The following is a 25,433-nucleotide window of genomic DNA, read 5'->3' as shown; positions in this document are numbered from 1 at the left end:
GGCTCTCATAGAAACTCTAAAACTAATAAGAATTTTTAAGAGAAAAGGAAAATGAGGCAGTATATAGGGGGAGTTGAGAGAAGACACATTGGAATGAATATGCTTGCTACACATGGTTAGAGAGCCATGCGGACGAGAAGGGATGACCTGGTTAAAGAAATGTTGGAAATATCGTTTGATTGGATAATGTAGGGCTACTGTTACAGAGAAAAAAACACTGTATGCTCGTTAGTAGATGCGTTCCTCACCAGGAGCCGTTCTGCTAAGTTCTTAACATATATCCTGGGAATGTGCACACACACAAGCAAACAAGACACAACGAATAGAAGAGAGACTTCACAATGAACCCTATTGTTCACACTGAAGTCGGAGCCATCATTAGAAACTCACAGTTTCTAACACACATGACTTAATGTATGTTCATACCTATGTTTACTCTATGGTTTAGGACGCAGAGGGGACCCAAGGAGAGGACACTGGATTTCAAGTACGATTTTCTACAAAGCAGCCTGGGCTCCTGATCTAGATTGCCAGTGACAAAGAAAGACCATGAAAGAAGAAAATGCTCAAATGGAAAGAAGAGGTAAAGGAAGAATGAATGGAAGAGGTGTCGGATGTGCACGAAAGGGACATGGAGACCAAGCCAAACAAGCAGCTCACCATGGCCAAAGCTGTGAGCATTTTTCTTGATCAAAATCAAGAAAGTAATCAACAGTATTGGATTCTAGTTCAGAGCATAAAATGATATAATAGGATTATAATGGTTGATGAATGCATTCTGACATCATAGGATGTCACTGAATGAATGATTTGGGGGAGATGCTTTTGTTTCTAAGTAATACATGCAGAAATGAGGGGGAACAGAAGCTCCGTCCTAGCCAAGAAGTCAGCCCAGTGTTACCGGCCGCAGGGAGGAGCCCCTGGCTTTCTTCACAGTCCACCTCTGGATGAGAGCTGAGCTGAGATCCCCAACCCCAACTGTGGCACCTGAACAAAGGTGCTTTCCCATCTAAACTTGAAACAAACAGAACAGCTACCACTGTTTGCAGAAGCCCTGGGGGTATTGCTACAATTTAAAGATCCACATTTAAAGTCACAGAGAACACTCGAGTGGTGCAAGGACAACAATCAAAACTGGAGTAGCAGTAGCTGTCTAAACAGGAAGTGCTACATGGTTATTCTTCTAGGAATCGTATTTCCAGACTTCCCTGGTTCTCCATCTCCAAATAAACTGGCAGTTTACTGATTGGATTTGACGATAATACCCTATGCTCCTTTGCATAATTCTCTTTTAACTTGACCTTGAGCAAGGTCAACCTGCACGAGGTTTCTTAAATCAGTCTTTCCCAGTGGATTCCTGTACCCTCAACAGTAGAGGCACTGTCTTAGTTAGGGTTTCTATTGCTGCCATGAAACACCATACCAAAAAGCAAGTTGGAGAAGAAAGGGTTTATTTGACTTACACATCCAGATCATAGTCCACCATTGGAGGAAGCCAGGACTGGAGTTCAAGCAGGGCTGGAACCTAGAGGCAGGAGCCGAAGCAGAGGCCTTAAAGGGATGCTGCTTACGGGCTTCTTTTCCATGGCTTTCTCAGACTGCTTTCTATAGAATCCAGGACTATCAACCCAGGGGTGGAACCACCCACTATGGGCTGTGCCCTCTGTCGTTGCTTACCAGTTAAGAAAATGAACTACAGCTGGGTCTCATGGAGGCATTTCTTCAATGGAGGCGCCTTCCTCCCTGATGGCTTGTATCAAGTTGACACACAAAACCAGTCAGTACAGGCACATACTGTAAACGTAACCAACTACCTGTGTCTGGAGGAGTCACAGATCCTTGATAAGAATCCAGTCACCATCTTCCTAAACCAATGAAGCTTTAACTGTATTCTGAGTGCTTACACTTATACCCATGGATAAGTGTTGCTCTTTTTCTGGTAGTGGTCTGAATGAGAGTGGCCTCCATAGGCTCATGTGTTTGGATGCTTGGTCCCCAGCTGGTGGTACTGTGTGGAAAGGATTGGGAGGTGTAATCTTGTTGGAGGAGGTGTGACACTGGAGGTGGGCTTTGAGGTTTCAAAAGGTCCACTCCATTCCCAGTTATCTCTCTGCCTCTCTCAGCCTCCTACTTGCAGATAAAGATTTGGGCTCTCAGCCTCTGCTCCAGTGCCATACCTGTCTGCCATGCTCTCTACTGTGACGCTTATGGACACTAACCCTTCCAATTATAAGCCCCAAATTGAACACTTATTTTATAAGTTGCCTTGGTCATGATGTTTTATCATGGCAATAGAAAAGGTAACTAAGACACCACCCATCATCAAAGGAGCTTCTTTTTTTAAAACAAATGGAGGCTACTACACTGGTCTACAACTGGTCAGAATGCAGAGGATACATGACTACGGGGTACTCGGCTCCACTTGGTACACATATAACACAACTTCTAATATGGTGGACTAAACAAGACATGCATAATGACAACAGGAATGAGGGGATTCCCACTCCTGGGTGAAGAGTTCCAGGCATGAGAGAGAGGGAAGAGGGAGAGAAGGGGGAGGGAGGGGGAGAGGAAGAGAAAGGGGGAGGGAGGGGGAGAGGAAGAGAAAGGGGGAGGGAGGGGGAGAGGGAGAGAAAGGGGGAGGGAGGGGAGAAGGAGAGAGAGGGGGAAGAGGGAGAGAGAGGAGGGAAGGAGGGGGACAGGGAGAGAGAGGGGAAGAAGGAGAGAGAGGGGGGAGGGAGGGGGAGAGGGAGAGGGAGAGGGAGAATCCATTTTTTTCCAGGACTCATCATCTGATGGCTTATCTGATCCCGGCCCTAAACACATGTACATACAGCACCACTGAATGTATTGTTACATCTGTGTAGCAACAGCGGTTATAGAAGTCGTGTGTATGAGAGGGATGGAGGAGGCAGGAGTTAGAGGGGGAAGATGGACAGGGATAATGGAAAGACACTACACTTATGTGTGGGGTTCTCAAAAACTACAGAAACCACAAAAAAAAAAACCCAAGTAGAAGTGCAGCTAACATGAGGGGATGCCCCGTGATGAGAGGCAGACCATGAAGTAACTCTAGACTAGCTAGGACTAGTTCACTTACTCAGAGTCTCATCTCTCTACCTACCTGGCTTCTGACATGCACATTTGCAAGTAAAGTCATTTTTCAAACACACTGATTACTGATAATCTATCTCCTTGTCAACAGATTTTCCCTGCATATTGGCAGCTTTTCCTGGTGCAATATTCTCAATACGCCAAACCATTCCTCACTGGTTTATATTTCCCCCACAAGTGGGGAAATGAGGCAGCAACTATGAACAGCCCTTACAACATAAGTCTGAAAAACCAGAGAAACGAGTCCCCAAGGGAGGCTAGGGTGAGCACTCCCCTACGGCCACCAGAAAGCAGAGGCTTCTTCTGGGGGAGAGAAATCCAGGGTCAAATGACTGCAAAAAGCTGGTTCTGTTGTGGGATTCACTGGTCATGGCAGGGTTGGAGGCACAGTGGCAATCCAATGCTCTGAGAAGATTGGTCAACATGCCTATAATGACATGTGCTTTTAAAAAAAAACTCAAAGCTTTACCAAAGAATTAGGAAGACACATACATGTTCCTGAAGCCACCTTGGCTTTGCTGCCACTGTGGCTGCCTCTTCCTCCTCCTCCTCCTCCTCCTCCTCCTCCTCCTCCTCCTCCTCCTCTTCCTCTTCCTCCTCTTCCTCCTTTTCCTCCTCCTTTTCCTCCTCTTCCTCTCCCTCCTCCTCCTCCTTCTCCTCCTCCTCCTCTTCCTCTTCTTCCTCCTCCTCCTCTTCCTCTTCCTCCTCTTCCTCTTCTTTCTTTTAATTTGAAAGCTCTAAGCCAAATACTACAGTTGTTTTCAGGAGAATTGGGGATTGTAGATAAACTTTCCCTCCTTAACGCTGGCCAAAGACTACTGACCAGCCTCTGCTTAGGTTAGATGTTCAAACCGAGGATAAGAATCATTTTATGACAATGTGCAATTAATGTATGGAAGCAAACACAGGCTCACCTGTACCCAGCTAAGGGAAACCCCCTGGTGGGGTTACAAACTAAAATAATAGGTGTCCATATTTTTTCTACTAACCTTGTAGGTTTTTTCTTAATTTCGCCTCAGGCTAAAACTGGATGTGGACTTTCCCCAGGGCAGGAGCCTGTTTGATAATCTTGATGGTCTTCTTTCTGATTAGCCCTAGAAACTGTCTGTGTGCTATGAATATTTAATCGTATTGTCTGTAAACAGGTTACACGGGCGGTAGAGACTAATCTAATTAACATGAATGCAAGAGTTAGAGCTTCCAAGGCTACTTTACATATCCAATGGTATTCCAGCCGCACAGCACATTTGCATTGTCCTCAGCCTTATTATTCCAAATTACAGAGGAAGATGCTGAAGTTTGGCAGCAGCGAATCTTAACTGTCGGGTTCTAAAGTCCGTTCCAATTTTTTCGGCACATCCTTTGCCGAATGTTTATTTGATGTTTGGAAAACACACTCGAGTGTGTGAACGTTTTCTTTTCTCAAAATCAGAGCAGACATTACTGAAAACGATTGCTCCTCCTCTGGCAGAGAACAACTGCAAATAGAAAGATGTTTCTGAATGTTTAGGAAGTCTCAGAGCACCTACATTATGTGTGTGTGTGTGGCGAGGAATAGAACTGAGGGCAGAAGAATCGCCATGAAAACATACCTGCGTGCGTGCGTGCGTGCGTGCGTGCGTGCGTGCGTGTGTGTGTGTGTGTGTGTGTGTGTGTGTGTGTGTGTGTGTATTTCTAGAAAGGTCCACCTGAGAAGGAAAGATCTACCCTGAATGCAAGCAGTAGAATCCCATGGGTTGGGTCCCAGGCTAAAAACAAGAGAAGAACATGAATGGAGTACTCAGTGCAGGTGTAACATGACTAGCTGACTTGAGCTCCTGCAGCTATCTATGCCTGTACTGCTGTGGTATACAGGATGCATACACCTCTGTGATGCACAGGATTCCTGCACCTCTGTGATGCACAGGATGCTTGCACCTCTGTGATGCAGTGATGCACAGGATGCCTGCGCCTCTGTGATGCACAGGATGCCTGCACCGCTGTGATGCACACACTCTCTCACTGTGAGGCAAGCAAGCTCCCGTAAGCTATTCTTGTCAGCTATCTTGTCAGAGCAGTGAGAAAAGCAGCTGGCACATGGGCACAGGCTTCCCACACACAGACATGCTGGTTAATGCAAAACAAATAGTTTTCCACTGTGTCTGTGGTTACCGCTGTGGTTCCCTGTGTTCTGGCATTTTGGGGCTTCCCACCAGTTGGATTGCTAGCATTTCCAGCCTGTGTCTACTTTCCTCTATTGCAACTTCATCTTCAGCTCTTTCTTCTACAGTGTTGAAAAGATGGCTCAAGGCTACAGTTTCTCCATTCTCAGTTTCTGCCTCTTCTCTCTGGGTGATATCTCTGTAGCTGTCTCCATGTACAAAAAGCCCAGGGCATGTGTGGTAACTTAAAGGCACCTGATCATGCTGCTGCGGCCTGGCAGAACCTCACTTCATATCTCTACCTGAAAGGTGGACTGACTTGCTCATCCCCAGGCCCAGCTTCCAACAAACCTTTATGTAGTGTGGTACTAATCCGTAAGTATGAGTCTTAGCCACTTACGCATCTCCAGGACTCTTCTGCACTCAACCACCTCCTGAGAGAATGTATGTCTCCACATGCATTGCATTCTCTCCATTCCTATCTCCTCTGTTAGACCGAGAGACGAGCGACGTCGTTGTGGCATTGATTTTAGAAAGAGAGTGGATTGAAAAAGAGTTCCAGGACTCAGTTCTTGTCCTCTTAGCACCTAGCTGCAGTACAGAAGAGCAGATCTCTGTATCCTGGTTCTTCAGACCTGAGCGCTGATAGAGGCTGGATGAGTAAGGCTCTCTGGGGTCGTGTTGACCAGTTGTCTTGGATGAAATGATGAACCCTGTAGAGCTGGTTTCTCCTCAGGCCAACACGCTGGCACTGTGCACGATAGCTATTCCTTCTTGACATCTATCAAGGATGGTATTTTTTTTGCATATGTGGGTATTTGTGTGTTGTTATTTGTATGGAGGTATGTGTGGGGGAGTAACTGCCTGTGCATGTGTGTACATGTGCATGTGGAGACCAGAGATCAACATGTGGTGTTTTTCTCCATCCCTTCTCATTCCTATTTTTGAGACAGGGTCAGGGTCTCTCACTAGACATGGAGCTCCCCAACTGGCTATACAGGTTGGCTAGCAAACCCCAGGAGACTGTTGTCTCCACCTCTTTAGTACAGAGATTACAGGCACTCTCTCTTCTCTCTCTCTCTCTCTCTCTCTCTCTCTCTCTCTCTCTCTCTCTCTCTTGATGTGTGTGTGTGTGTTTATGTGTGTGCATGCATGCATGTGTGTGTGCACACACACGTGCACATCTATGTGTTGGTGGTGGGGTGATTTCAGTCCTCACGCTTGTAAAGACAGCACCTTAGGAACTGAACCATCTACTCACCTCTTGTGTTATGTTTCAGAAATTCACAGATTTCTTAATAAAAAAATGCAATACACTTCAGACTATCACAATGCTAACTTTACATATGTTTGATGCACAGATTTTCTCAAGGGGACAATTTTTTTTTCATTCCCAATGAAAATCACCACACTCTGAACCTAACGGGGATGCCAAATGATGCTTACAGGTAGGACTCTAGAACAGCACACAAAGGGTTAAACAGTAATAGCATGCTTCTGGAGCAGGCGAGGTTGCCCAGTAAGAGAGCCTGTAGGGCTCTGAGTACTTCCCCAAACTTCTGATTAAGCAGATTCATTCCCTACTAAATTTAGTACACAGTTCAGCTATGCCTTACACATTCACCAAAAGGGGGGAAAATAACAGTATCATTACCTTATAGTAAATTCTGGACACCAAACTTCGCTGAAGAACTCTTTCTCGAAAATTCACTGCTTTCAGCAGAAAGGCAAGATGTCCTACTGTGTCAGTGTTAAACACCAGGAAACTGGAGGAACAAAAAACACAGTGACCATTGTTATTAGTTTGTCTTAAAAAAGCAAAACAAAACAAAATAACAACAATAAAATCCACAGCCAGGTTGGAGGTGTGGAGGGGTGGCACATGCCTTTCCTCAGAGGCAGAGGCAGGCAGATCTTTGTGAGTGTCAAGCCAGCCTGGTCAATGGCTGGCAAGAGCTGGAGATGCAGCCCAGCAGTGTTTAAGAGCACACACATATTGTTTTAGAGCACGCGAGTTCAGTTCCCAGCTATCACATCAGGTAGCTAACAACTGCCTGTAATTCTAGCTTCAAAGGAACCAATGCCTCTGGCCTCTGTAGGCCCTCACACTCACATACACACACACACAGATGCACGTGCACATACATATAATTTAACAATATTAAAAAAATAAGAGTCAGACAGATGCCTCAATGTATAAAGGCACAAATCCTTCTATCCTGTAGTAGAAGAAAACCAACCCCCAGAAGTCATCCTCAAACCTACACACAGACATACAAACATACACACATTGACACACACACACTCACATGGACATACACACACTCACATGGATACACACACGTGTACATGCATACATGTGCATGCACACACATGTGTCCATGCACACACATACACATAGACATACACACATACTCACATGGACATGCGCATGCGCACACACACACACACACACACACACACACACACACACACACGGATGATCATGATGATGGTGGTGGTAGTGAGGTGAAGATGAGTAAGAACAGTAATTATTATTACAACCGAATATGTATCTTAAAACCCCAGATTACTGTCTCCCTATAGGAAGGCATGACGGACATGCACCCCATCCCAGCTCTCACTGGCATTACTACATGTGCTTCTTTTCAGTGCTTCCTAGTGAGCGCTTGGCTCTTTGCCCTTCTGCTATAGAGGGAATATGGCTCCCTGTGCTTTCTACTGACATCTCAAGATGTGGCATCTCAAGAGTCAATGTTTTTTATGCAGCTCTTTTTCTTAGATTATATTAAAGGCAGGTTCATTGGGAAGCTGCTCTCGGTTGAGCGAGTTCACTGGGCCCAAGGACCAAGGCCAGGGAAGGGGAGGGGGATAGAAGAGAGAGAGAGAGAGAGAGAGAGAGAGAGAGAGAGAGAGAGAGAGAGAGAGAAAGAGAGGGAGAAAGGAGGGGCAATTGTGCAGTGAGCAAAGAGTGTGTAGCTTTTCTTTCTTGACAGTTATTTCCATCAGGTGAAGCTTATAACAGTGTCCAAGATTTTCGAGTTATTATTATCTAGTATTGGGTTACTGAGCATTTCCCACGTTGAGTTATTATCTAATATGCAGATACCATCATAACAGGGATATTGTTTAGGAAACTAAAGCTCAGAAGGATGCAGTCACCTACTGAATGTCCCACGGAGAGACCACCTTCAAGCCTCTGTGAGTTTTATTCTGGGGGATACAGATGCTGGAGGGGATAAGTGTCCAGAGGGCTGTAGGTGAGCATGGGGTAAACATGCTTTCCCTCGTGAGTCAGCCATTGATACCCTTCCCATTTGACAGAGGGGGGAACTGAAGCACAGGCTCTCAACAGAAATAAACACCAACAGACAAATGGCCCCCACCTTGGGAGTCACAGGTTTGACTTGGTGCTGATTTTGTGTTTCTTCCCCATGAATCTCCCGATAACCTAGATCACAAGACACAGGAGAGCTGGTGAGATATCTCTACATGGCGCTCACTGGCCATGCAACCTGACGACCTGAGTTCAGTTCCTGGGATCCACGTGGTGCAAAGCATGAACAGATACCTGTAAGTGTCCTCTGGCCTCCACACACATGCTGAGACACACACATGCAATGACATACATGTAAATAATTAAATGTAATTTTTTAAAAGGTGTGTTTTACTAGTTTGCATCCCTGTTGGTGTGATAAACACTGACCAAAACAACTTGGGAGGGAAAGAATATATTTAACCTATATTTCCTGTTTATAATCCATCACTGAGGGAAGGCTGGGCAGGAACTCAAGGCAGAGCCCCGGAGGCAGGAACTGAAGCAGAGGCCATGGAGAAACACTGCTTACTGGCTTATTCTTCACAGTTTGCTCAGCCTACTTTTTCATGCCTAGGGGTAGCACCACCCTGCAGTGGGATGGGCCCAGAAAATCACCCACAGACTTGACCAGGCCAGTCTGATGGAGGCCTTTTCTCAACTGAGGTTCACTCTTCCCAGATGACACTGGGTTATGTCAGGTAGACTAAAAGCTAACCAGTCCATAGGACATGAATTCATACAAGGTTTTCCCATTGCTCACTTTCCTGTTTCCCTACATTCTGGGAAAGTGAATGGTTGTGAGACCCAAATAACTCACATTCCCACTAATTAAACCTTAAACCCCAGGGAGCTGCTGCTCATTCTAAGCAGAAGCTTACTCTTCACGAGTCACGAGTCAGAAGGGCAAAGTGCTCAGCGAATGGCTGCCTTCCTCATAGACAAAGGTGGCGGTGGGGTGGGGTGGGGTTGGGGGGAAGCTTACACACCAGCTCCTGGGAAATCTCAATCACTATATCAGTGCTCATTCTGAACCTAGCTTCAGAAAGCCGAATTCCTGACTCAGTCTAATTCATAAAACTTGCATGGCTTATTTGTTTTTTAATATGAATTAGTCATCCAGTGGCTAGTCTATGAAACCTAGAGCTGTGAGTGTTTATGTTGGACATTGCCATTCTGTCTTTGGATGTTTACCATAGATCGGTGTACATCCCCTTTAGACTGTGCACTGTGTGTGCAGGATGTCACCCTCACATCCATGTCCCCCGTGAGCGCAAGGAAGTCACCCAAAAGTAGAAAGTCTTGAAACTTGGACCACTGCCAAGGGAGACCTTGAGTAACTGCCTGTTTTACAGGAGAGACACAATAACTGAAGAAGTAAAACTCCATTAAAGGCAAATGGAGATCACCGGTCATTGGAGAAACGCAAATAAAAGCTGGAGTGAAATGGCATGTTACACCCAGCGGTCTGTCCAAAATTAAATATACTGTGTTGAATGTTGCCAAGGACATGGCAGAGACGCCAGAACACTCATATCTACCCAGGAAAGTGTCAAATGGTCAAACCGGCTCCGACACTCCCACAGTCTCTCATAAAACAAGCACATACGTTATGAGTAGCAACGTATATGCCCAAGAGAAATCAAGAGCAACGTTCATAAAAAGGCTTATATAAGACTATTCATAGCTGCCCTATTCATCAGAGTGGAAAGCTAGAAACATCCCAGGTGTCTGTCCATTATAAGAGAATGGAGAACAAATCACAGAATATCCATAAAATACCCTTCGGTAATAAAAAGGGGGGAAGGAATACATATGACACCACGAATAAATCTCAAAAAGCATTATATTGAATTATTGAGGCAGCTACAACAGAGTATAGACAGTATGTTCCATTTACATGAAACCCTAGAATGGGAAACTCTAGGCTTTGGTGGAAAAATATCAGAATAACATGTGTGCACTTGCCAAAACTCAACAAGTGTACATTTAAGTTGTGTGCAGGCTATCATAAGAAAATTCTACATAAGAGGAAAAAGAATTGTCCCCAAGAATTCTTGAACAATTCTTGTTCAAGAATTGTTGAACTTGAGTAAACAATGCTATTTCAGAGCACACTGATATCTGCAGTGTTCTTAAAGATGCACAAGGAGATGAGCAGACGCTAGGTGACAACACCAGCAGATTCCAGTTAATGATGCCTGCACTGTACAACAATCCCCTAAGCTCACAATGGAGCCGGGAATTTACCATTGCCTATTGGTACCATGGCCATTACAAGATCACACAATGCAAGAGTGGGGTGTGGTGGTGCACGACTTTAATCTCAGCACTTGGGAGGTAGAGGAGGGTGGATCTCTCAGTATGAGGCTAGTCTGGGCTGCAGAGCAAGTTTCAGGACAACCAGGGCTATTAGAAGAAACGAGAGAGAGAGAGAGAGAGAGAGAGAGAGAGAGAGAGAGAGAGAGAGAGAGAGAGAGAGAGAGAGAAGCTCACAGCACATCCCAGGACTTGTGTGTTTGTGCAGATGCTGCTGTGAACAGATTTACTGTGCTGCCCGCCAATCATATAAGAGTACAGCATAAGTAAATATGTAAACACGTATGCTATATAAGGATAATAAACAACTATATCATACCTTTGTGCACTTACAAGCCTACAATTTATCATTATTTCAGCATATAGTAAATAGTTGTTAAAATATTTACTGTTAAACAATGTACCACGTCCCCATGGTGATGACCATGTAAACCCATGGCAGTATCATGTCCTGTGATTTCACTGAGAGTCCAAGTTGAACCCTGATCTATACCATCCAGTTTTGTGACATATACTCACTCCATGATGTTCCCCTTACAAAACAGCCTGGGGACTCACTTCTCAGAATTTGTCCCTGTTGTCGAGTGACACATGACTGTATACACATGATAGAGATTTTTACCATGAACAGTAATTAACTGTTTTAGCATGTTCACGGTAGATTTTTCCATGGGAGGTGAATACATGAATGTTCACCCTCAAAACCTTCAAATTTGGTTGAACATTTTCACAGTTGGATATGGATAATACCACGCTGTGAGGCAGAATCTTGACTCTTCCCAGAATCTGGCTGCCACTGTGAAGCCTCTAGACTGATATGAGTGTGAGGGTAGCGTTGGCAGGCTCACTGCCAGGATGCTGAGAGCGAGAGCTTCCTGGGTCAGTCCAGGTACGATCTCTGCTCAGGCCCACCTCCTTCCAGTGGGTCTGCCCTCCTCCCTGCCGAGCCACAGCTGTGCCTCCCAGCCCAGTCCCATAAAGTCTTTCTGAACCAGGCCTGGTTTCTCTCTAGTCCAGACGAACAATAGCCTTAGGTGATCCCATAATGGCTGCCTGCTTGGAGAAACTTCAAAGGATTGGGAAGTTCTCAGCCCTTCTTTCTCTGTGCTCTCCCCCCACACTTCTGAGTACTTCCCTTGGACATTGTCATTAAGACTTAAGTCGTCCTAATCAACTAAAGTATGAGTCCTATGGGAGCAAAGTCCCACTACTGCTGTGTCGTCATACTGACAGGCAGAGCTGTGTCTGGTACACAGGGAGTGTTGGTGGCAATACTCTCCTTTACAGAAAAACCGAAGTGTGATAGCACCAGCAAACAGAATGAGTAAATCCTGCCTAAGTGAGAGAGTGGTGAACTGTTCTAGAGTTTTTCTCAGTTTCTTTTCTATTGCTGTGAAGAGACACCATGACCAAGACAACTTACAGGAGAGAAAGTTTATTTGGGGTTTACAGTTTCAGGGGTTTAGAGTCCCAGGACCATCATGATGGGGAGCATGGCAGGAGGCAGGCTATCAGGTGCTAGAGCAGTAGCTGAAAGCTTACATCTTGAGATGGCAACTACCAGGCAGAGAAAGCTAATTAGAGATGGCATGGGCTTTTGAAACCCCAAAGTCCACCCCAGTGACACTTCCTCCAACAAAGCCACACCTCCAAATCCTTCCCAAATGGTTCCACTAACTGTGTACCAAGCATTCACATATATAAGCCTTATGGGGCCATCCTTATTCAAACCACCACAGAGGTGAATAACTGAGACAAAAAAGTAAGTGGGCTAGCACTTTCCTAATATTTACAATTGGAATACTGCCTTGGCACATCAAAAATCTATCCTGGAAAATTTGTGGGGGGATATCAATTTGCATATGTTGAGAGCATGCAATGTTCCAGTGACAAAACACAGCTAGCTCTGCTCGCCATGTTCCAGTGACAAAACACAGCTAGCTCTGCTCACCATGTTCCAGTGACAAAACCACAGCTAGCTCTGCTCGCCATGTTCCAGTGACAAAACCACAGCTAGCTCTGCTCGCCATGTTCCAGTGACAAAACCACAGCTAGCTCTGCTCGCCATGTTCCAGTGACAAAACCACAGCTAGCTCTGCTCGCCATGTTCCAGTGACAAAACCACAGCTAGCTCTGCTCGCCATGTTCCAGTGACAAAACCACAGCTAGCTCTGCTCGCCATGTTCCAGTGACAAAAACACAGCTAGCTCTGCTCGCCATGTTCCAGTGACAAAACCACAGCTAGCTCTGCTCGCCATGTTCCAGTGACAAAACCACAGCTAGCTCTGCTCGCCATGTTCCAGTGACAAAAACACAGCTAGCTCTGCTCGCCATGTTCCAGTGACAAAAACACAGCTAGCTCTGCTCGCCATGTTCCAGTGACAAAAGCACAGCTAGCTCTGCTCGCCATGTTCCAGTGACAAAAGCACAGCTAGCTCTGCTCGCCATGTTCCAGTGACAAAACACAGCTAGCTCTGCTCGCCATGTTCCAGTGACAAAACACAGCTAGCTCTGCTCGCCATGTTCCAGTGACAAACCACAGCTAGCTCTGCTCGCCATGTTCCAGTGACAAACCACAGCTAGCTCTGCTCACCATGTTCCAGTGACAAAAACACAGCTAGCTCTGCTCGCCATGTTCCAGTGACAAAACACAGCTAGCTCTGCTCGCCATGTTCCAGTGACAAAAACACAGCTAGCTCTGCTCACCATGTTCCAGTGACAAAACCACAGCTAGCTCTGCTCACCATGTTCCAGTGACAAAAACACAGCTAGCTCTGCTCACCATGTTCCAGTGACAAAAACACAGCTAGCTCTGCTCACCATGTTCCAGTGACAAAACCACAGCTAGCTCTGCTCACCATGTTCCAGTGACAAAACCACAGCTAGCTCTACTCACCATGTTCCAGTGACAAAACCACAGCTAGCTCTGCTCACCATGTTCCAGTGACAAAACCACAGCTAGCTCTGCTCTCTGGAAAGGAGACAAAGAGGGGATGGTTTGCTGCAGGCTGTGAACAAGGTTCCTGAGAGGATGAAACCAATGGTGCTGGGACTGAGCTCTCTTCTCAGCTCTGCTACGAAAACAGTCAAACCAGTCAGCTGGGGCAAATCCCCAGCAGTGGGGAGTGTTCCAATGCTAAAAGAGAGTCCTGCTGGTTTCCTAGAATGCATGAGGAAAGTGAGACATAGAAAGTGAGAGAGACTTCAGTAAAGCAAGTCAGGCTTTAAAATAAGGCAGTTTGAATAAACAAGAAATTAAGCAGCAAGGATGAAAAGAGACCGGCTGCAGATCTGTGTATTTTCCTTTATCCCAATGGTTATGAGAAGTGTAATGCATAATTTATTGTATAGCCTGTGTGACTTTAGATTTATTTATTTTCTATGTATGATGTTTTACCTATATGTATATACATACGTGCACCATGTATTTTACTGATACCCTCAGTAGCCAGAAAAGGATACTGTATATAATAATAAACAAATAAATGACAAATAATAAATTATATTAATATATAGGTAAATAATAAATTAAAAAATTGGAGTTACAGGTGGGTAACCCTTACCATGTGGGTGCTGGGAATTGAATCCAAGTCCTTTGCAGGAGAAGCAAGTACTCTTAACCCCTGAGCCCTTTCTCCAGTCTCCTCCTCCATGTTTTCAATCAAGACTGTAAGATTTATTGCATATTCTATTGCATTTTCTAATAGGTTTTTGAATTAGTTTAATATATTTGGGTTATAGATAACAATAATCAGTTTCTAAGTAAAAGCAATTATTTTAAAAATACTATGAGCTCTCCCAAAGTAGAATTTAAAAAAATAAAACATTTATGGGCATACATAAAACAATAAAGAGGTGTCTTAATTTCACTTTCTGTTGCTGTCATAAAAACACCTGGATTAAAGCAACTTGAGGGAGTAAGGTTTATCTGGTTTACACCCCCAGGTTATATAGTTCATCACTTCCAGAAAGTCAAGGCATCAGGAATTAGTGTCAGGCAGCTAGTCACATGATATGCACAGCCAATGGCAAGGGCAATGGCTTGGTGCATGCTCACCACTACTCAGCCTGCTCATCGCTCACCGTTCATTCAGTCCAGGGCCCAGACCATGGTGCTGCCCACATTTGGAGTGGATCTTTCCACTTGAGTCAACCCAATAAGACAATCTCTCACAGGCTCGGTCATGGGTGTGTGAATAATCTGAACAATCTGAACAATCGTGGTTGAGATCCCTTCTGAGGTAATTCTATACTGTGCCAAGTTGACAAAGAAAATTAACCACCACAGTAAGGTGCATTTGAGGAGCAACAGAGGGAACAATGGTTGTTTGAAAAACACTAGATCAGGTGAAGCTCTGGGGAGACTGAACCACAGCAATAAAGCAAGGGACAAGTGCAGGACAAAGAGAGTGTAGCTGGAGGTGGAACTTACCAGAAGTGACCCATGGAGAAAGAGCTTTAACAGTCCTAAGGCCACTGGGTTAAATCAAAGTTTTAAACATTCTCACAAGCTCAGATCATTTTCAAGTCATTTACTGACTTTGTCCATCAAATAAAAGGTCCTCCCTAAACAGTTCAACAAGAAAACTGTGATGTAAGTCTAAAGCAGAGAATTATACTGATAAGGACACCAATCTTGATGGTTCAGTGGCTAAAAACTGATGATCCACGTTCTAGCCCCAGAACTCATAGAAGTCAAGAACTGACTCCTGAAAGTTGTCCTCTGACCTCTACACATGTGCTATGGCACACATGCACATACACACACCAACACACACACACACATACACACTCACACAAATAAATATAAGAAATTTTACAAAGGCATATCAAATTAAGAGAATAAAGAAATTCATTTGATAAAATTTATAATGTAGCAATAACAAACTTGCACTAATAATAAATTGAGATTTTTAGGAAATTGTGTCTTTCAAAAAAATCATTTTTTCTTAAATTTTACTATACATATTAGTGTGTGTGTGCATGTGCGCATGTCTGTGTTGCACAGATGTGTGCATGCACATGTGCGCATGTTTGTATATGCATATGTATGTGTGCATGTGTGTGCACACATATGCCTATATGTGTGTGTATGTATGTGCTCATGCTGCACATGTGTGTACATGTCTGTGTGTGTGTGTGTGTGTGTACTGGAGGTAAGAATATTACTTGTTCTCTAAACATTTGCTGTGTTTATTACTTTACACATAGAGTTTAGTGGCCTTTGGTACACTCTATTATTATTAATACTGTTTAAAGATTTATTGTTATTTTTACTTATGTGTATATGTGTGTGTCTGTGTGTGAGTATACACATGAGTGCAGGGTCCAAGGAGGCCATAAGAAAGTGTCAGATTTTCCTGAGTAAAGTTAAGATAGTTGTGATACAAAATCACAACTTACTTAAAATATGATGAAGTGTTTTCATTTGGGGGGAGGGGTTATTTTGTTTTTGTTTTTGAGAATAAATTTGTAAACTGGACCTCATGGCTCTCAAGTGTGAACACTGTAGATGACAAGGGGGTTCAAAGAAGCGGAAACCTGCGTGCTGCTGGTGGCAATTGTAGCATGAACACTTTCTGGAGCCATCTACTGAAGTTAAACATCGGCATACTCCATTAAAGAGCAGTTCTGCACCTATGTAACAGACCCTAGGGCAGTGCTTTCCAAACAACAGATTACAAGTCAATAATGACCCATAAAAGGCGTTGAAAGGATTAAGGTCAATATCCTTCGATTTTCTTCCAAACGCCAGAGAGCATTGTGGATACAGCACAGGTCAGGCTACTGCGTGTGTGTGAGGTCTCGGTTGCATCTGAGAGAGTGAGCTCACTCTGTGGATATCTGTGGCACTGGAGAATGAACATGATGCTTCGAGTTGGAAACCCTCCCCGTGTTCCTCAGAAAACACGAACAAGGTGCTTGACCAATTTACACCAAATTTCAAAATATTGAACACAACTCAAATACTGACCAAAGCTGGAGATTTGAATAATACAGTCAAATTGTGGCATTTACTCATACAATGAAGGTTCCTGTCTACTCGTCTAACTTAGGTAAACCAAAGTAAAAGAAAAATCTGAGGTGAAAACAGAAAAATCACATAATACATCAGATATTGAGTCTTTTCAATAGAGGTTAAAGACAATAATTTAAAAATAAATTAAAAAAGTAATCCAGGCATAGATTCCCCAAAGTGGACAGGCTGGGGTCAAATCTCACCCCAGCCACTCATACTCCATTTAACTTTGAGAAAAATACTTAATTTTTGTCCCTCAGTTTCTCTACAAGTAAAATGGAAAGAAGAAAGAACCTACCTCATCAAGTTTTAAGATTTAAATTCACAGAATAAATAAGAAGAAATTTGAAAGGGCAGAGTCAGAAATACTTTAGGTCTTAAGTTAGATGGCAGGAACATAGCACTAATTTTACATAGTCCTTACTGCTTTTGTAGCCATCAGATACTAAATTTGTCAAACAAGCTCAGTTGACCTGTGTCAATGTTCTAGAAACAGGCGCAGAGTAAACCCCTATGGAGGAAGGATGATGTCTTGGGCCGCATGTACCTGGTTCTCAGCTTGTCCATGGCAGTTTCAGTCCAGTTCTGGATCATACCCAAGAATGGGTTTTTCTTATGCTGCTTGCTGTACTGGGCCAGCAGTTCCCGGGCCACAACCTGCACAGAGTTTACAATACATTAGCCACATCTCACAAGTGTTGGACCTGTCAGTGTCTTCCAAAGCCATAGCCAGATTAAGTTCACTGACCATTAACAAGCTCCATGGGAAGGGAGAGACCTAAGACCCCATCCTTCTGGGAGCCTCCACGTCCTGTGGTAGATATGTGGCGTTTACCAGGCCACTTTGATTCTTCCTCATGGCTTAATCCCAGCTCTGAAGAACTTCTTTCTCCCCTGGCTTCTGTTAGTCTCTTACATCAGCCGTGAGACAGACCATCTTGGTATATGAACACATGAAGTCGGCTTGCCCTCATGGCCCAGGCATCTGTTTTCCCTTTCTGCCTTTCACAAGAAGCGCATAAGAACTGCCAAGGTGGGCCATGCGTACTCAAACCCTGGGAATTATCAGAGATCTAAGCTGGCAGGAGTGGAGTTGCTTCCTCCCTGCCTCTGTCCCTGCTCTGGAGCACATGACCATGACACTCAACCAAGGTGACCCAGAGCAGTCAGACACATAGCACAGCACCTGGAAAGCCTCTTCATGCTAATGAGACATCTCAATAGCCTTAACCGTCAAGCCAATGATCTTCCCTTCCTGGATATTCTCATACCCCCAAATCATATAATCCCCGGCTCATCCCGATGTGCATATGCATTCACATCCACCCCTAATAAAGAAATATGAACAAGTTAAGATCATCTCATTAAAGATTGCCATGGGGAAGGCCTTCTCCTAAAAGAGCCACACCACTGAGACTTCTGAGGAAGGCCTTCTCTCTTCTCCCACCCCTCCAGTGCTCCACACCAGCTCTGAATGGGATCTGGATCCTGCTAGTCCCAGATCCAGCTTTTCCCTTTAGGCCTGATGTACAGCAGTGCTCTTATGTCTCAAGGGGAAATGAGGACTGTACACTCCCCATCCTGGACATTGTCCAACACCCCCTGAGCTGATGTATTGGTGGCATCTGGACACGGCCAGCAAAGACCCTGAATGGGACCATAGTTTAAGCCTTTGGGGAATACTATTAAAATACTCAAAGAAATCTATCAATATCCGTCCTTCCCATAACTTTAAAATTACAATTGTCTCAAAACACTGAATATTGTTGCAGATCTGCTCAAAATTATCTGTGGATCACTCACAAAAGAGGCTTAACCAACAGTACACAGCCAGTACTAGATGTATGAGTGATGTAACTTGGCCCAACCTGCCACTGACCAAGTCCTTGTAGCAGGAGTGAGCACAAGCAAACCCAGCCGAGCCATGAACCATGATGCCCAAGCTCAGACTGCCCTGCTGACAGAGTCACACACTACCAAATGCTTGTCAGGGCTAACCCAATGGGCTGCTGCATCTCTTCACAATAACATACATGATCTCTCTGTCTCTGTCTCTGTCTCTGTCTCTCTCTGTCTGTCTCTGTCTCTCTCTCTGTCTCTCTGTCTCTGTCTGTCTCTCTCTTGTGTGTGTGTGTGTGTGTGTGTGTGTGTGTGTGTGTGTGTACAGCTTTGCTTCTTTTCATGAGTCTGGGGATCAAATTTCAGTTACTTAATTTAATATGACAAGCACTTTACCCACTGAGCCATCTCTGCAGTCCTAAACCAAATATATGATTTTTTTTCCTTTTACTTTATTTAAAGACAAATCTTACTGAGTTTCTCAGGCTGCTCTCAGACCCACAATCCTCTGGCCTCAGCCTGCTGAGTACCCTGATTCTAAGACTGTTCCCCAGGCCCTGTATTTCTGAAATAGTTTCATGTGGATTGTATGCATGTGATATATGCTGTCGTTCACAACAGTATTATAAGTGATACTTTGATTTTCATTGGGACATACAAATCTATTTATCTGCCTAATGACTATATAATATTGTTTTGACAAACCATAACTAATTAAACATTTCTACTCAGTGAGATATTTAGGTTGCTTCCAATTGCATACTGTTATGCAACATATGATATAGTTCAGTGGTGTGTGTGTGTGTGTGTGTGTGTGTGTGTGTGTGTGTATACATATTGTATAAGTACACTCACTCATGTATAGGAGTGTGGAGGCCAGAAATCAATTTCTCTCTCTACTTTTTTTTTTCTGTGACAGGTTCCTTATTGAACCAGGAGTCCACCATTTTAGCTAGGCTGGCTGGCCAGTGAGCCCCTGGGATCTGCCTGCCTCCACTCCCCCATTGCTGATGTTAAAAATGCACACAGCCACACCTGTTTACATGGGTCCTTCACCCTTACCTAGCAGGCATTTTCCACATTGAACTGCCTCCCTAGCCCTTAATCTCCATATCAACATATCCAGACAGATAGCATTTTCCTGTTTTGCTCATGGAGACTAAATCCTCATGCAAATGAACACGAGGGTTCTTAGAGAAAACCATACTGCTCCTGGGAGCAGATGCTGAAAGATCTCAGAGGATTGGGTGGGGTGGGGTCTGGGGGAACTTTGTTAGCACTGGGGTGTATAATACCACGTGTGAAGTGCTTAGGACAGCCTCAGCCAGCCGAGGGCTAAGCTACCTGCGACGTTCTACCAAAGGCCACGTTCAAACACTGGTTGGTCGGCTGTTGGGAACCCAGAATCTGAGTCACTAACATCAAAGCCGTTGGGTTCTCTGGTGCCAGACTCTGCAAAGGTCAAGCTGCCTGGTGAAGGACCTAAGAGTTTTAGGTCAGCACACAGTGACTCAGCCATTCTCTTGCTTCCTAACTGAAAGCACTCGGGGATGTTTCCAGATCCAACTGGTGCTGGAGCCTGAGCTGTAGTCTGCACTTGAGGCTGCCACAGAATGCTGTGCAGAGAGGCAGCCACTGCTGCGACTCACTGAGATTTTTATTTTGCTTATTATAAACTGACTTTAGGGCCATCGAGATGGCTCCGTGGGTAAAGGCACTCATCGCCGACCTGTCAACCTGATTTCAGTTCCCCTGGAGGGTGGAAGGAGAAAATTAGTTGTTGCAAAGTTGTCCGCTGACCTCCAAACTTTCTTGCAGGGAGCAGAGAAAGCCCCGCGGGAGTAAAGTCCTGAGTAAATGCGTACGATTGACCGAAGAACAACCGTGCGACGACCCCAAACTCTCAGGAAAACGGCGAAGCCTTCCCTGCGAGAGTGGGGCTCAGCAAAATACAAAAACCTTCCTTTGGGGTGTGAGCGCAAGTGTCAGGAAACGGCCACCGTAACTTCCCCTCCCCACAATGTTTATGGCCTGAGGACTGCTCTCCATTAGAGACTGCTTCTATTGAGATTAGAAACCTGCCTCCTCCATCCAGCTGTGTACGATCAACCCAGAATCCTTGATTATCTGTATACAATAACCCTGCCTCCCTGTTCACCTCTATACAATAAACACACTGAGTTTCCGGGGTGCTGTTTCTCCAGTAGAGGGCCCAGCTCACCCCAGCCCAGGGTGTCTGTCCGTGTGTCCGTGTGTCTGTTACTTCTTTATTCACCCGCAGCTCCTCTCAGGTCAAGTCCCTGAAGCTGTGCAAGGATGTGACATTTTTGCGTGGTTCCTTGAAGTATTGTCCTAAATAATTTATTTCTTTAGGGGCCGGAAAGATGGCTCAGCGGTTAAGAGCGCTGGCTGCTCTTCCAAAGGACGCAGGCTGAATGCCAGCACCCACATGGCAGATTCACAACCTTTTGTAACTCCAGTTCCAGGGCATTTGACACCCTCTTTAGGTCTCCTTGGGTATGGCACACACAGGGTACACAGACATACATGCAAGCAAAACACCCCTATACATAAAATAAAAACAAATAAATATTTAAAAAATAAAGTTATGTCTTTAGATGGACCACGTGGCCTAAGATTTTACCTTAGAGTCATGGAGGGGGTGAGAACACGGTATAGAGTACCAGCACGCTAATTCCAGTGGGCTTGGAATCACCGTATGACGGGGTCAAGTGACACAAACATTTTCATGGACGTTGACAGCTATATAAAGTAAGTGTGAAAATCAAATACTGCCAACAGCAAGGGAAGCAAATGACTCTAACCGGAGGTAAAATTAAAATGGCCCCACATTAAAATCGTAAGTTCAGGTTTCCCAATGTATCATCAAGATGAGCATTTACAGTTTTGTAAATCTATTTAATTTATGATTTTCTGACTCAGTCTCCCTCTGGCTCCAGAGACAGCATCACTACATCAATTAAGAAAGTGCTGTTTCCGATTTCTGCCCACTGCACTGCTCCCTGGGTTGATGGTCACCTCAGAGTCCATGCTGGTTGTTCTGTGGTCTCCCTGCTGCAGGGAACATAGCTAACAGAAGGGCAGACATGTTTGTCCTTCTCCAGTAGACAAGGAACGAGAAGTCATCGTCCTGAATGAGGGAACGGGCAAGTTCCCTTCTTGTCTTCACTCCCCTCTCCCGTGGCTCCGTGACACCCTCCAACTTAAGCCGCTTAAGCCTTTCTGATTTAAGCAACTCAAATTGAGACTATTATGTCACCCTAATTAGAATAAAATTAGAATGATATAATAATCAACTTCTCCCTGCTAAATTTAAGAGAGACGAGAGAAACTGCCCCCTGGATAGTGCCACAGAAGCAGCTAACCCACTTGGGATCTCGCTCCTTTTCTAGGTCATGACAAATGCACGTGCTATTCAAATGGGTTATTTTGTGCTGCTCATGCCTCCCTGGCAACAGAGTCCAGATGTTGGAAGGCTTTCTTGTCCCTGTGGCAAATAGCCAACAAACAACATCATGGGAGGATTTGTTTTGACTCACAGTTTCATAGCATAGAGGGTAGAGTAGGGCAGAACCCTAGGCATCATGGTGGCCAGAAAGCAGGGAGTATGTCATTAACCGGCTTTCTCCTTTCTTTTTGTCAGTCCATTGAGGCTCCTGGCCTAGGAGACTGTACAGTCAAGGGTCTTCACTCTTGGGGAATCCTCACAGCCACACCCAGGTGTGTTTTGATAATCTTCCAGAGCTTCTCAAATTCAATGTAGTAGGTAGTCAAGGCTGATCCTTGGAGTAGGGATAGAAGCTCTCAGCCGCTAAGACTTGGGGGCTACAGTCTCTGGATCCAATACTTTATCAGACAAAATAACAGGCAGTCAAGATAGGGCAGATGCCTTAGCTAAGCACGCAGCTGAGGTAGGCTTTTCCACCTGTGAGATGTTCCTGATTATAGTATACCATGTTTCATATTTTCATCTCGTTATATCTTTAGTGTGATTTCCCACTTTAGAAGCACCGCTGATTCACAAGAAGTTACAGAAGTAAAGTAGGACAGAGAGATTCTCTCCAGCCATCACTTCCGTGCCCTGGATGGACCTCAGGTATAGCACAAGTGCATCTCGAACCCAGGAAATTCTGCAACACATTTCTTTGCCAGGATTTTCTTTATAGTAGAGATTTCATTATTTAATGTATATTCTTTTATAAAAATGATTTTTTTAAATCTAAGTCTGGTGCTGTCCTTACACCAAATCTCCTCAAGGGGGGTTGTGATACAGTTTCTGTCTGAAGACTGTCTTGGCTATTTATACAGACCTCTGTTTCTACGTGTGACTACCCTATTTCTTGCATGCCTACCCAAGAGTCCTTTCTTAGAACTTGGGAGTGACTGCGTAGTCAGCAAAGATTTCATTTTTTTTCTTAAAAAAAAACAAAACAAAACAAAAACTCACAACAACAACGAAACCAGGACACATCTACAGGAGGAATTAAGCTAATCTGTGGCCAACATTGAAGACTATGAATGTGAGGAACTGTACAGAAACACACATCAGAAGCACACATTTATAATAAATATCATGTGCATCCTGGAACACAGATTGTGTGACACCAATAAAAAGGGGTTTTGTTTTTCGGTTTCTTAGGTCAAATAGCTTTTCAAGGCATCTGTGAATCAACTTTGCATTTCCATATGCTAAAGATTTCACTGATTCTTGCCAGGTACAGTGAACTTGGAGTAAAAAGTATAACTGGGAAGGTTTGCTGCCAAGACAGAAACATTTGAGCCAATTAGGATAGAAAAATATGAGTCTAAGGAGAAACTTCTAGATAACCCTCTAGGGAGAAGGGAGGGACAGGGGGTGGTGGGGCTGCACTCGGATCTGCATTGTGATTGGCTATAGAGTCCAGCGAGGTGGAAGTGCTTGGGGCTTCAGGGGCCCACGTCGTCCTGCAAGCGCAAAGTAAACAGGAGTGGTGTCCTTTAGTAAGTTCTGATGGTGAGTGGAGGACAGAAAACCAAGTGGTGTCTTTCTGCACATGGCCCCATGCTACTTCCTAGATATCACCCCCTAAAGCTGGATCTGGTCCTGTACTTTCAGTTGGGATTGCCATGGATACCTTGTTAACACAGACACTTAAATATTGCATGGCACGTATGCTAAAATGTCATTTGTTCTTACTCAAAATGTACATGGAACGGAACACCCTATGTTTTCCTCTGCTGAAGTAGCAATACTGGGCTCCTAAAGGTCAGCTCAGGGGTCACCACAGTGTGTGAAGATCAGCAAACGGCAAGTAGGTGTGACTCTCCATCAGACGCTGTAACAGTCTGCTTCTCTTAGATGCCTGATGACACACCCAGGAAAGGCTTCTTGAGAAGTTCAGAATTCTCTGGTGAGAAGAGAGAAGGTGGAGAGAGCTGAGGGAAACACAGTAAGAGGAAGAGGAGGAAAGGGATCGAAGAAGGGAGGTGAGCAGAGACTCGTTAAAGCTATTTGAAGTTAACATGTAAATTCTGAGTGATACCTGGAGATACCAGTAAGGTCATGACTCACCAGCAAGGTCACAACAGGCCCAGAAGCTCAAAGAGTGAAATGGAGCCTTTCACGTAAGGAGTAGGGGAAGGAGAGTTGACCTGAACTTTAAAGATCAGAAAACCAACCAACTAACCTTCCTTCCTTCCTTCCTTCCTTCCTTCCTTCCTTCCTTCCTCCCTTAACTCTTTATGCCACACTTACAATGACAACAGCCTTTTGCTCTGAGCACCTGCCTCAGGCTCTTTCTGTTCTAAACTCTTTAGATAGAAAACTTATTTAATGGGTATTGATTGTCTACATAAAACAACTCAAGCAGGTTGCCAGGGTCTCAGAGCCAGGGTAAGAACTTAAAACCAGAGTTCATGTTTTAATAATTCTATACCAAACAGTGCCTACTATGGGACAGCTGTAGTGGCAGGGACCAGGGTTCATACAGAATACAGGAATAGGTGACTACTGGACAGATGGCAGAGACATAGCTCCATGGTAGGCATAGAAGTGACAGGTGAAGTCACAACACTATAGGCATAGATAGGCAGCACCCATTCACACTTGGTGCCATCAGGACAGGGAGGGAAATATGACTTCCAGGGCTGTGGGAAGAACACCTCAGAGGGCACAGAGGATGCTAGGAAAGCCCCCTTTGCTGTTTCCCATTGGGGCTTCTAAGGCAGACTCTCTAAATGTACCATTACAGATATGATTTGACACCTCCATGTGTCTGTGGGAAGTGCTGTGTGGCAGTAAAGAAAAGACAGACAGACAGACAGACAGACAGACAGACAGACCCTTTTCTCCTTAGTCTTCCTCTTCCTTCCCACTTTCCCTCTTCAGTTCCTCACATACATGAGTCGTACAGTCTGAGTCGCAGCAGCAGCATGCAGTTCCTATCTTTTACTGTTACAGCAGGGCCACGTACAACACCCCTTCATGGGACTTGCTTGAATTGTTCTTTGCCAGAGAAGAGCTGGTGAACTAATGACTGGTGACCTACCCAGCTCACTGTATAAAAACCAAAGTCACCTTTGGTGTAGGGAAGAGACATGAAGCTTATACAAAAGCACAGGGTGGCCACAATATAATACAATTGCATTCATGCTGTGCACCCAGGACTCGATAGCAACACAGAAT

The 25,433-nt window shown here is 44.6% G+C and overlaps 1 protein-coding gene across 2 annotated transcripts in view; it reads right to left on the bottom strand.

The window, feature by feature from the left end:
• Acoxl (acyl-CoA oxidase-like) overlaps positions 1-25,433 on the bottom strand; it is a 305,604-nt gene that overhangs the window by 80,720 nt on the left and 199,451 nt on the right. For both annotated transcript variants that reach the window (NM_001106508.2, NM_001415677.1), the window contains 2 exon segments: positions 6,910-7,021; positions 17,457-17,566. In NM_001106508.2, the coding sequence (NP_001099978.1) occupies positions 6,910-7,021; positions 17,457-17,566 (222 nt within the window).

Source organism: Rattus norvegicus, chromosome 3 (assembly GCF_021556685.1).
Source record: "Rattus norvegicus strain SHRSP/BbbUtx chromosome 3, alternate assembly SHRSP_T2T, whole genome shotgun sequence".
Taxonomy (NCBI): domain Eukaryota; kingdom Metazoa; phylum Chordata; class Mammalia; order Rodentia; family Muridae; genus Rattus; species Rattus norvegicus.
This window is presented reverse-complemented; position numbering and strand designations above follow the sequence as displayed.